At 59.2% G+C, this 12,981-nt stretch overlaps 1 protein-coding gene across 16 annotated transcripts in view; it reads left to right on the top strand.

The window, feature by feature from the left end:
* Positions 1-3,519: 3,519 nt before the first annotated feature.
* The window catches only part of CCDC187 (coiled-coil domain containing 187), a 53,157-nt gene continuing 43,695 nt past the window's right edge, over positions 3,520-12,981 (top strand). For 9 of the 16 annotated variants that reach the window (XM_054520923.2, XM_054520913.2, XM_054520919.2 and 6 more), the window contains exons 1-4: positions 3,526-3,957; positions 4,352-4,833; positions 7,542-7,640; positions 10,040-10,147. In XM_054520923.2, coding sequence (XP_054376898.2) covers positions 3,815-3,957; positions 4,352-4,833; positions 7,542-7,640; positions 10,040-10,147 — 832 coding nt within the window. In that variant the 5' untranslated portion in view covers positions 3,526-3,814. Of the gene's footprint in view, positions 3,958-4,351; positions 4,834-7,541; positions 7,641-10,039; positions 10,148-12,981 lie in introns of all 16 variants that reach the window. The other 7 variants (XM_054520926.2, XM_054520927.2, XM_054520925.2 and 4 more) reach the window with 4 other exon arrangements.

The raw sequence follows: 12,981 nt of genomic DNA, 5'->3' as shown, positions 1-12,981 counted from the left end.
CTGTGTGTGTTGTGTGATCTGTGTGGTATGTCTGTGTGTTGTGTGTGGTGTATGTCTGTGTGGTGTGTGTAAGATGTGTGTGTTGTGCATTGTGTATGGCATGTGGTGTGTGTGTTGTGTGTCTCTGTGTGTGATGTGTGTTTGTGTGTTGTGTGTGTTGTGTGGTGTGGTGTGTGTCTGGTGTGTGTTGTATGTCTGTATTGTGTGTGCTGTGTGTATGGTGTGTGTTGTGTGTGGTGCATGCAGTGTGTGTGTGCTTTGTGTGTGGTGTGCATGTTGTGTGTGCTTTGTTGTGTGTGGTGTGTGTGTGCATGTGTATTGTGTGTGGTGCATGTAGTATGTGTGGTGTGTGTGTACTTTTATGTGTTGTGTGTGTGTCGTGTGTGTGTGTGCTGTGTGTTGTGTATCATGGGGAGGCATGTGCTTTTGGGTGTGCGGAGCCCACAGTGCCCAGGCATCCTCAACCCCTGCACGTCATTTCCCTGTACCTGGGTCACCCCTGGGAGCTGGTGCTGCTGGGAGGGCTTCTCCTGGGCCCTGGAAACCTGCCCTTTTCCTTTCCTGGGCGCCGAGCTGCCCTTTGAGAACAGAGGTGCCGTCTTGGTCCCTCCCTGGCCTCCTTTCTTCCCCCGCCCCAGCCCCAGGGTGAGCACTGCGTACTCCACATGTCTTCTGACCCCCAGGAGCCCTAGCAGCCAGGGCTGACTCTCCGCCCACTTTACAGAGGGGAGGACTCGTGCCCAGAGGGTTGAACGACTGGCCCGCCATCACCGGCCTCGGAGACAGCCGCGTGTCTGGGCCAGTCACAGCTCTTGGCCTCTGGGCCCCACCGTCGCTGGGAAGGGGAGGTGTGTGGCTGTGGGGGGTTTTCATCCCAGCCCCTCCCGGCCGCGGAGCCACCCCCATGCAGTGGCTCTGCGTGATGCTGGGACCCCAGGTGGCTGCTGCTCTTTTCTGGTCTTGGGGACATGGAGGGTGTGGGACGGCTTGGCACGCCCGGCCTTCTGACCCTGCTGGGACCCTGGACACATGACTTAGGCTGAGCCTCATCCCCTGGTTAAGTGGGGGTAGCACCTGCTTTTCTCTGGTGGGATTGCCCTGAGACGACGTAAGATAAGTCATCAAGCATTTGCCACGGCGCCCAGTGCACTGGGGGCCCTGGAACGCTCTTCCAGCGATAAGCATCTGCACGCCAGTGTGTGCCACGGGCAAGGCTACTTCCTGCCCCCAGGGGACCGTCCCCCCAGGGAGGGAGGCTCAGGAGGGGTGGCAGAGGTCCCAGGAGGGGAACTGCATGTGCCTCACTGAGCCGGACTGGAGCATGGTGGGCGGAGGTGGAGGGAGCAGTGTGGCTGCGGAGGGGCCAGGAGCCGAGGTGCAGGGTCTGAATGGGTACGGATCCAGTTAGGCCCGGAGTGGGGTGCGGATGTGGCTGGCTGGGCCTGGCTGCAGGGCTCCCGTGCTGCTGGGGACAGGGCGGGCCTGGCCTGCCCAGGGGATACCCCTTGACTCATGCTGCAGCCTCTGCCCAGTGGCCTTCTCGGAGCCTTGCTGCTCCTGCCCACCCCATGCAGAGTAGCCCCAAGCCTCATACCCCAGCAGGCGTGAGTCTCCTGGGGGCAGGGCAGGGGCGCCAGCCGGTGCAGGCTGTGAGCAGTCCCTGTGGCACGGACAACATCCGCAGAGGGTCCTGGACAGGTGGACCCGCCTTCGGGAGCTGACGTGTGTCTCCTGATTCAGAGCTGCGTCTAGAAGCCTCAGCTGGTGACCAGGCCAGGAAGGCAGACGCTCCACTGTGCCCCAGGGCGGGTGGGGAGGAGCAGGAAGGAAGCCGGTGGTGGGGGCGACTCGCAGGACGTCGCGATGCTCTGCTCACTGGGTTTGCTTTTCTGCTCCCAGGCATTTGCTGTCATGATCTTGTTCCTAGTCACAGCAATGCATTTCCATGGCTGTGCCGCTGCATTTATGATGCAGCTTCTTCCAGAGCCTCCAGGCAGCTGCTGAGTGGCTGGGTGGTTTTCCTGCTCATGGGAAAAAGGGAGCCACCAGACTTGGCCTCTTCTGCTCAGGAGGACCCTGCCCCTGTCCCTTTATGGGAGCAGGGCTGAGAGCCCAGGGCCACAGCTGATTTGGGAGCCTAAAGGCCTGGCAGGCAGGTGGCAACCCATCGGCAGGGGGGCGGCAACCCATCGGCAGGGGGGCCAGGCCTGTGCACCACTTGGATGGCCCTGGGGTGCAGAGGCTGCAGAGGAGTCCCCGGGCAGGGCGAGGCTCTGTAGGAATGGAAGGAGGCTGGAAGTGGAGCTGCCTTCTGGGTGCCTGAGAGCCGTCCAGGCTCCGAGGGTAGGGGGACCCTGTGGTCACACCACTGGTTCCCTGAAGCTTCCTGTAACATCCCAGACATGCTCCCCAGGGTGTAACAGCCCGAGGCTCATCCTTGTCCCTGCCTCATCACAGGAACGGGCTCATGCCCTGGCGCTAGGAGGGTGCAGACAGGCCAGGTGGGGTTGGAGGTGCCCACACCTCACATTACACGCAGGGCCTGCCTGTCCTTGGATGACTCCTCTCTGCTTCCCCTCCGAGGCTGCCGGCGACCAGGGCCCCGTTCGGCTTGGAACCTCCCCTGGGCCCCGTGCCTATGTGGGGCTGGGCTTGGGCGGCGTCTCCAGGCGTTTCCCTGGCGGTTCCAGAGGACAGGTTCCATAGAGTGAGCCTGGAGGAGAGCCCTCCATCCTTCAGGCCTTCCTAGATTTAAGAGGTCTTTTGCCGCAGACCCCCCTTCTCTGGGGCCACTTGGGAAGGGGCACCTTAAGGGACATTCCTGGAACAAATCTGTGCTCATGATCACTGCAGCTCCGTGCCACGGCCACCTCCCTCAGGGATGGACTCACCAGGGGCTCACAATGGTGAGCAGTGGGGAAGGGTCCCCAGGCTCCGAGGTGGCACTGCCAGTGGGGGTGGGGAAGGAGCTGGGAGGGAACTGGGATCTGAGTCCGAGTTCCCCCTCAGGGACTGCAGAGCCATGTCCTCCCCACTACACTGCCCTGTCACGGCCCCACTAGGATGTGCAGGGGCCGAGGAGGCCAGCGGGGGCTCCTGACCTGGGGCAGCACCTGGCATCTCTGCCACTGTCACTGTGGGCAAAGGGTGTCTTCTGGCCTGCACCAGGGTGAGCCCAGAAGCCAGCGCCCCTTCCCCTGCCCAGCCCCATGGAACTGAGAGATGGTGGCTGATGTGTTTCTGTTGGGATGTCTGGGCTGGGCCCCACAGCTGCTGGGACCTCTGTGCCTCAGACTGAATTGAGCCTGACCCTGACCTGGGGTTAGGCCCCGCCCCCACCAACCAGAAACTTGCCCAACACTGACCCCACAAGCCCAGTCCGGCCCCATTCCCTCCCTGCATGTCATTCTGGGCCTGGGCGGACTGGGTGGGGCGCCACTGAGAGCCCCATCAGGAGCTGAAGGCCAGAGGCTCTGTCGCTGAGTGACAAGGTTATTATGCTGTCACGGGGCCAGCCGGAACTCTCCCCCACCCCACCAAGAGACAGCTCATTAGGAAGGCTCCCAGCTGTGGCCAGCCCAGGGCCGGGCTGCCCACCGTGCCAGCCCAGTTTCAATGACCCACCTGAAGGTTTCCATCGTGGGCCACGGGACCTGCACAGGCGGGCATCCGGAGCCAGGCAGTGGCCAGCCCATCCCGGGCAGGGTCATAGGCGGGGCTGCAGGCCTCGAGGCTGTCATGTGAAGGCAGCAGCGACCCCAGGCAGGGCGGGCCAGGTTGGCCTTGCACCTGCTCTCCCCTCGGCCCTGCGGCCATGCCAACCCTGGTCGTGGGCACGCTGCCCACCTGCCTGGGGGACACACCTCAGCCCGGCCACAAGAACAGCCAGAGGCAGGGCCCCTTCTCCCATGGGGCCCCAGGGAGAGCAGCCGACTGGGAGGCTGTTGCCAAGCCCAGGTAGCATCTTCGTGGACTCAGGTGGGGGGCTGCACTGCTGACAGGTGCCATGCCTGCCCCTGGAGGCAGCGGCTCTGTGTGAGGTACAAGGGCGTGGGGTCAGAGTGCCGTACCTGCCTCTGCGCATGCCTTTGGGCAGGCAGCCCGGCCTCTCTGAGACTCAGTTTCTCCGTCTGTAAATCGGGCCGATCACATTACCTACCTCAGAGGGGTGTGGTCAGGGCTCGAGAGAGAATGCTGGGGCTGTCCTCAAGGTGGGGTGTATTCCAGGCCCTCCTCTCCACCTCCAGTCTGTGGAGCAGGAATGCCCGGGGAGGTGAGGCCAGTCTGAGCGGCTCTGCTCGGCACCTCTGCGCCTGCATGTCTGACCAGCATGTCTGCTGTTCCCTCCCAGGCTCCACGCACCTGCAGCTGAGGATGACGTGGCAGCCCTGAGGTGGCCCGGGCCCTCCCAGCAGCCGGACCCACCCTGGGCAGCTCCCCACGTGGTCGGGTCTGACGACCTCGAGGAGCCAGGCCCCTGCGGGAAGGCCTGTAGCCTGCCCATGTGGTCCACAGGCCCAGAGGCCAGGGATGGGGACAGCTCGGTGTCATCGGGCCGCCTCTCGTGCTCTTCGGGGGGCTACGAAGTGTGTGTGTCCTGGAAGGAGAGGCCGCCCCAGGTGTTGGGGCCCCAGCGGAGGCCCAGAAAGAGTGACCCGCGGCTGGAGCAGCTGAGAGACAAGATCCGGGCCCAGGCGTGGCAGCAGGGGAGCTGTGCGTCCCTGGGCACCTCAGCCCCCTCCAGCGCCTCCAGACTCCATAAAGCCTCCGCGCTGGCGCTTAGGAGGAAAACCCAAGAGGCAAAAAATCCCTCTCCAGCCCCTGAATGCTCAGGTCAGTGGCCGCTTTGCCAGAGAGGGGCAGGAGGGCTGCGAGGCTGTCGGGAGGGTGGAGAGCGGGCAGGATCGGGCTGTGCTGGACACGTGGTGGGGGCCAGCCGGGTGTATGCAGCGTGCCCCCGGGGTGAGGATTAGGAGTCATGAAGGGGTGCTTCTGAGCTGGGTCCATGATGAGTATCCCTCCCTGGAGACTGCAGGGGAGCGGTGGAGATGCTAGCGCCCAGGAGGGAGGGGCACACAGGGCCTGTGGCGCTGGAAGAGGGAGCCTGGTCCCTGGACCTAGAGTCTGTGCCTTTGTCCCTGTAGCCCTGGGGGGCTGCATGGTCGATTTGTGGGGACTTAGGTCAGGAGCACCCTAAAAAGTCAGCCTGGGATTTGGAAAGTCTGGCAGCTTCCCTCCTGCAGGGACACGGGGTAGGAGTGTCGTGGGGGGTCTTGTCCTTGGGAGGGTCAGGGGTGGGAGGGGTAACTAAAGAAGTTTGGAAACGGCTTCCCTGTTGGAGTGATGTTGAGAGCCAGTCCTGTGGATTCTCTGTGTCCAGGTATTTAACTCTTTTCCTAAGAAAACAGGGAAGATGTTTTCCTCCTTTATTTTATTTTATATTTATTTTTTATTTTTTTGAGATGGAGTCTCTCTCTGTCACCCAGGCTGGAGTGCAATGGTGCAATCTCATTGCAGGTTCAAGCAATTCTCCTGCCTCAGCCTCCTGAGTAGCTGGGATTACAGGCACCCGTCACCATGCCTGGCTAATTTTCGTATTTTTAGTAGAGATGGGGTTTCACCATGTTGGCCAGGCTGGCCTTGAAATCCTGACCTCGTGATCTGCCCGCCTTGGCCTCTCAAAGTGCTGGGATTATAGGTGTGAGCCACGGTGTCCAGCCTCCTCTATTTTTAAGATAACTTCTGATTAAAAAAATATGTAGTCCAGGAGCGGTGGCTGATGCCTGTAATCCCAGCACTTTGTGAAGCCGAGGCGGGCAGATCACAAGGTCAGGAGATCAAGACCATCCTGGCTAACACGGTAAAACCCCGTCTCTACTAAAAATACAAAAAAAAAACTAGCTGGGCATGGTGGCAAGCCCCTGTAGTCCCAGCTACTTGGGAGGCTGAAGCAGGAGAATGGAGTGAATCCAGGAGGCGGAGCTTGCAGTGAGCCGAGATTGCGCCACTGCACTCCAGCCTGGGTGACAGAGCCAGACTCCGTCTCAAAAAAAAAAAAAAAAAAAGTAACGTATGCATAACATAAAATGTACCATCTTAACCATTTTAAAGTGCACGATTCCGTGTCACTGAGCACATTCACAGTCCTGCAGCCACCACCCTCCGTCTCCAGAACTCTCCATCTTCCCAAACTGAAGCTCTGTGCCCATGAAACACTCACCCCCGTCCCCTCCCAGCCCCAGGACCCTTCGTCCTACTTCCTGTCTCTGTAGCTCTGACGACTCTGGGGACCTCATATCAGTGGAATCACATAGAATTTGTCCTTTTGTGACTTTGTTTTTTTAAGGTAGTGCATGTTTTCGTTGCGGGGAGAGGTATAATAAGCACAAAGAATGAATAAGATGGAATAAAAATCATTCCAATTCCCCATGTACCTTCCTCCCCCAAACTGCCTGAGCGAATACTTTGGGGTGCACCCCTCTAAGTCATTTGCAAGAACAGGAGTTGAAGCCCATACTGTGCAAGAACAGGAGTTGAAGCCCATACTGTGGTACCTCCTTCCTGGTGCTACGTGGTCCAGATCCCACCCAGGGCACAGCACGAGGGCGCGTAGGGACTGGCTCACCGCTGGTGGCTCAGTGGAGCCACTGCCAGAGGCGTTTCTGTGCGAGATGCCTGCGTCATGCCAAGCGCTGGTGCAGGTCCTGATGGGCCCCATTGGACGCATTCTCAGGCCTGGAACATTGGTCAGATGTGCTATTCAAAGGTTTTTGAGGCTGGGCATGGTGGCTCACGCCTGTAATCCCAGCACTTTGGGAGGCTGAGGTGGGCAGATCACCTGAGGTCAGGAGTTCGAGACCAGCCTGGCCAACATGGTGAAACCCCGTCTCTACTAAAAATACAAAAATTAGCCATGGGGCTGGGCGCAGTGGCTCACACCTGTAATCCCAGCACTTTGGGAGGCAGAGGTGGGCAGATCACTTAAGGTCAGGAGTTCAAGACCAGCCTGGCCAACATGGTGAAACCCCATCTCTACTAAAAATACAAAACATTAGCCAGGTGTTGTGGCAGGCGTCTGTAATCCCAGCTACTCGGGAGGCTGAGGTAGGAGAATCGCTTGAATCTGGGAGGTGGAGGTTGCAGTGAGCTGAGATCACACCACTGCACTCCAGCCTGGGTGACAGAGCTAGTTTCTGCCTCAGAAAAAAAAAAAAAAAAAAAGTATTTTGAAATACAAAAATTAGCCAAGCGTGGTGGCCGGCACCTGTAGGCCCAGCTACTCGGGAGGCTGAGGCAGGAGACTCTCTTGAACCCAGGAGGCAGAGGTTGCAGTGAACTAAGATCACGCCATTGCACTCCAGCTTGGGTGACAGAGTGAGACCCTGTCTGAAAGAAAAAAAGAAAGAAAGAAAGGAAAGAAAAAGAAAGAAAGAAAGAAAGAAAGAAAGGCACATGAGCTGCTGCCAAACTGGAACCTTTTCTTGGAAATTCTTTGTGGATCTCTCTTTTCACTCTGCCTTCTTCTTTTCACCCTGTTCCAGGTTTCAGCATCTTGAGTGCAGCTAAGCGCAAAGTTGAAGCCAAGGCATCCCGTGGCCAGGGGCGCAAGCTCTCCAGGGTCTCCCAGCACCAGGTTCCTGGTGAGCGGCTCTGTGGCCGGCTGCCCTGGTGCTCCGGGTTAGATGCTCAGGCCATGATGTGGGCAGCACATGCTGGGCCACCCTCACAGACAAAGACACTGAGGGTCAGGGAGGACCCCAACTAGAAAGAGGCCAAGGGGGGATTTGGAGCCAGACTGCCATTCTCTGGAGCCTGTGTTCTAACCCTCTGCCTCTCCAGTGGGGCAGGATCCAGGCAGGCCCTGCAGGGGAGGGGAGCTGAGCAGGGGCGTTTTTTGTTGTTGTTGTTGTTGTTGTTTGTTTGTTGTTTGTTTTTGCTGAGAGATCTCCTGCACAAAATAGGCAAGGAGTTTTCTGTGTGGCTGCATGCCAGCCACAGGGAGTGGGTCTGGGGCCCTCCAGGTCCCTGCCAGCTCCTGGGCTCGCTTTTCCGTCTTGTAGATGGGAGGCACTGCCCCCGCAGCCCACAGATGGGGAGACGCTGAACCGTTGGCGGGCTCCCAGGCCCGTGAGGAAGCGGCCGGGGCCAAGGCCCCACCAGGATTTTGCTCACTCATTTGCTCAACAAATAGGAGGAGTAGGATGGAGGGGGCAGGAGCTGCTGCTGGGGGCTGGAGGATGTGGCCTTCATCCCGGGCAATGGAAGCCATTAAGGTCTAGGCGGGGAATGGCTGTGAGCTGGGCTTGGGCAGACTCACTCTGCTGCCAGGGCAAAATGGATGCAGGAGGCTCTCTTGAGTCCGGAGAGAGGCAGACGCCAGCAAGATTCCTGAGGCCCAGAATGAAGGATGGGGAGCTTGGGAGCAGAGGCATTTCGGGCTCAGCACGGGGAATCATGTGCGTTTTCGTGGGGACAGTTGTTGCCCATGCCAGCGGTGCAGTGCCGGCCGGGTGGGTCCAGGTTGGTGGTTTCTCCATGAGGTCTGGTTGGGCAGCAGCCATAGGCAGGCATTTGGGTGTGTCCTTCCCATGTGGTGTGTGAGCCAGTGCAGATGAGGGCGGGGTCCAGGGCTGGTCCCTTGGAGAGCAGGGGACGGAGCCATCTCCCTGACCCCACAGTTGCCGGGGAACTCCTGTCCGTCCAGATCCGGTTCCGCCTGAGCCCTGTCGTCAGAGCCACTTTGTTCCTCCCTCCTCCGCCTTCCAGGGGGACCCCAAAGGCATCAGCTTGGTGACCACTCTCCCTGCCCCTGCCCCAGGTCAAGTTCAGGGTCCAGCAATGGGTCACTCAGGGACCTCAGCCACCCCATCCTATCGGTCACCAGCTCCTGGCAGCCTCGTTTTCATGCTCCGAGTTTGAGAACTCTCCAGAAGAAGGCATGGAGGAGGCCTTTTTTTAAGTGCCGAGTTCAGTGGGGCTAAGCACATTCATAGCACTGTGCAGCCATTGCCAGCCTCCATCTCTAGAACTTTCCATCTTCCCAAACTGAAGCTCTGTCCCCACTTACTCTCCATCCCTCTCCCCCAGCCCCTGGCACCTACCTTCCTACTTCCTGTCTCTAAGGACCTAGTGACTCTGGGGACCACATAGAGTGGGATCACAGTCCATGTCCCTTGCAGAGGCCCTGGCTCTTGAGGATCCTCCTGTCAGCAGAGTTGGGGCCTGGAAAACCAAGAGACAGGCCCAGCCTGGACCAAGTGGCGTTTGGAGGCCCAGACGCCTTTGGGCCAGGGTCCTCTTCTGTGGGTCCCCACCCATGGGGACAAGGCAGGTTCTCACATGGCGGCTTCCCAGATACGCCCCCACCCCAGCTGTGCAGAGACTAAAGGAAGTCAGAGGCAGGGAAAGATGACCAGCCAGCCTCCGGAGGCGGGCCCTCTCGGTGGCCGCTGCACTCGCTGCGGGACTTTGAACAAACTCCGCCCGCTCGGGCTCTCCATCTCCTCCCCATCAGCAGAGGGGTCCACCCCGTGCTGCCAAGGCACCCCAGGTCTTGCCCTCACTCCTCCTGGCCCTGGTCCCAGAGATGTTCAGTCCGGTCGCTGCCACTCTGTGCATTCACTTGGGGCCTGGCCTGTCCAGTCATTCATTCAGTCAGCGAACAGTCCTGAGTGCCCATGGCCCGGGCCCCCAGCTGGGTGCTGGATTCAGGGATGAGAAACTGGTTCATGTCCTCAGGACCTCTGGGCCTAGAGGGGAGGCCGCCAGACACTCGGGAGGGAATTTGAATAGGTATGCCTGCCTCTCTAGGGAGGAGTCCCCAGGCAGAGCACTGCAGGGGACGTGACAGTCAGACTGTGCCCTGTCCCCAGCGTTAGCTGCCCACCCTGGCTCTCGCCAACCAGGGAGCAGGACTGGCAATGTTTATGGCTCTAGGAACTGTGTTTGCACAGGACTCCAGGGTAGCCTCGTGGGGGGCCTGTGTGTCATTTTACTGCTCACCCTCCCTCCCTTCCTTCCTTTCTCTTCCTCACTGAAGTTCTAAGGGAAAAACCCAAAAGGGTCAAGAGCAGTTCTTGCAAAAGAGAGAAGACCCCCAAGTCGCCCTCCCCTGGAAGAGCGGCCAAAGACAAACACAAAGACGAAGGTAAGGTTTGCTATTTTGGGGCCCTGGCACACTAGGTGCATATGATCCTGGCACACTAGGTAGGCAGATGGCTTTCATTTCTGGGGCTGGGGCTGGGGCTGGGGCTGGGGCTGGGGCTGGGGCTGGCCAGCCGGACTGCCATGTGCACAGGGTCCTGCAGGGCACCTGGGATTGGCAGGCCCGGCTGGAGCGTCAGGGCTGGTGTCCCAGGCAACTGGTGACCTTGGCCACCACTGGAGCAGCAGGCGGTTCCTGTCTGGGCAGGGGCGTGTCCCTTGAGACAAAGTGAAAGTCCACCAAACACCAGGCACTATTGTCCTCTCAACACCCGGAGACTGGGCAAGTCTAAAAAAACCGAGCTGTTCAACCACACTGTAGCATGCACTGGCAGCTCACGGTACCCGCAGCTCACACCACCCGCAGCTCATGGCACCCATAGCTCAGGGCACACACACCCCATGGCACCCGCAGCTCAGGACACCCGCAGCTCACAGCACCTGCAGCCCAGGGCACCTGCAACTCATGGCACCCACAGCCTACGCCACCCACAGCTCACGCCACCTGCAGCTCACAGCTCTTCAGAGCAGTAACAGATACTGGCATGTGTGCACATGCAGTGGGCAGCTCAGGGCACGCTTGGCCGAGGGAGCCGTGCTTGCTTTCTTTCTCACACGGTCACATTTAATGAGCAAGCCCAGGGCATCTCCTTCCATCTACACACTTGGGGGTGGGAAAGGGTCTTCCGCAGACCCCACTCCCTCCAGTAGCTTGGGGACTTTGCGCAGGCACAGGGGGTGTGTGAGTCAGCCATGTGCTTGCGTTACGATTAATTTCATGCATGTTTCCCGGAGAGTCCAGTCAGGTAATCCTATGGGTGGATCCCAGTGGTCACAGAGGAATTTCTGATCCAGGCATCTCCCCACTGAGGACTGGGCAGAGGTGTCAGTGCCCTGCAGAGACCCAGCGGCCCAGCCCGGGCGTGGGTTTCAGAGCTTGCAGGGCGAACCTGACAGCGGCCCCTGCCCTTGAGCGGGTGGGTGGCAGGCAGAGTCCCTCCGGGGCTTCCTTCTGGGGCGTCTTCGAGGTCAGGGGAATGGCCAGTGCCTGCACTCTGTGGGCTCACTGCAGCCTCCTGGTTCCCCGCCGAGGTTGGCAGTCTTGCTCCCATTTTGTAGATGAGGCAACCAAGGTTCACAGAGTTTCCACAGCCTGCCCGGGGCTGCACAGAGGCAGAGCCTCCCACCCGTTCAGCCCGAGGCCGGTGCTCCTAACCTGGAAGCCCAGCCGTGTGCACCTGGGGCCACGCCTGGGCAGCTTGTCAAGGCCACCCTCCAGGCGTGGATTCTGGGGCCACCGAACCACGGGGTTTTGGAGACACCAGCAAGAGCCCCCCGGTGGAGTGAACGCCACCCACTAGGCCGAGATTGGCTTTGTGGGACCCTCACTCCAAGTGTGAGCAGTGCCAGCTCACCAGCCACTCCTGTGATGCTCCATGCCTCAGTTTCTCCACACTGCGTGCAATCACAGACCTGGGGCCGCGGGGAGGGGCACTGTGTGGCATGTGTTCTGTCCGTGCCCAGGTGCCTGAGCATCTGTCCCGTGTCATCAGTCGCCGGCCCCTCTGCTCCTAGGCAGAGCAGCAGCTTCCAGCCGAGAGTAAACGCCTCTGTGCCCACACCCAGGGAGGACACGCGGGCGAGGTGGGAGCTCAGCGGGGCCGTGGGGCCACCGTGTGCATTTAGCAGGGCCAGAGGCCGAGCAGGAGGGGAAGGCGATCTAGGGACCTGGGCACCAAGAAGGTTCCGGAAGGCCGTGGAAACATGCGTACAATATAACAATTTTCTGCATGATCACCCCCTCCCTCCCCCAGGTCTTTGGTTTGTCTTATTTTAATGGCTCAGTTGAAAAATGACCTGCTTTCTGCCTGACACTGGGTCAGAGGGCATGCCACCGGCCGCATTCATCATCGTAAGCACCGTGTCACCCTGACAGTGTTGACCATTAGTTTCTGTCAGTGACGAAGTCACAGCTGGGCTAAGGAGAGATGAGTTTCGGTTCAGAGGTCAGAGCCACAGGACTTGGGAATTGGATGAATTAGAAATTTGCTGTAGTTAACAAAAAATTAAATCACAATAGTTATAAAATATTCATCCATCCGGGCCAAAGGAAAATGAAGCCTGATATTTAATTTCAGATTATATCACCTCACTTTGCATTTTTTATCATAGATTAGGTCGGCCCCGGAACTTTGACAGGGCACTTGGGGACTTCATCCATTTCCACAGATTAAAAATCCTCTCGTAAAAAAATTAATTGCCATTAAACTGCTCAGCAGAAGAAAAAATGTGCCCATCAGGACCCATTTATCGAGCGGGACCCTCTGGCGGGCTAATGGGGAAGTGAGCGGCCAGCGATGGTGGGGCTGGGCAGGCAGGCAGGCAGCCCCTCCCCAGGCGGGTCCCTGGCCCAGCACCCCAGCGAGGGAGAGCAGCTGTAGGGACTAGGATGGAGAAACCCCACCGGGGCTCCCCTCCACACTGGGTCCCCCAAAACCCAGCTGTGGCCAGTTGGGTCACGCTGGCCTCAACTCCGGCCTTTGACACCACCCTGAGCCAGCGGAATCCTGACCCCCTTCCAGGCCTAACTCCCGCAATGATCGTGACTGCCCTTTCGTTCTTGTGGCCCTGTGGGAGGTGCTGTGAGATATGCACCCCATTTTACGGAGGGGGAAACTGAGGCATGGATAAGTGAATCACTTGCCTGAGGCCCATGGCTGGTGAGTGGCAGAGCCAGACTTAAACCCAGGTCTGAGACTCCTGAGACCACGCCCTAAA

This window comes from Pongo abelii, chromosome 13, assembly GCF_028885655.2.
Source record: "Pongo abelii isolate AG06213 chromosome 13, NHGRI_mPonAbe1-v2.0_pri, whole genome shotgun sequence".
Classification (NCBI taxonomy): domain Eukaryota; kingdom Metazoa; phylum Chordata; class Mammalia; order Primates; family Hominidae; genus Pongo; species Pongo abelii.
Note: the sequence above shows the minus strand (reverse complement) of the source record. Positions and strands in the feature narration are given on the sequence as shown.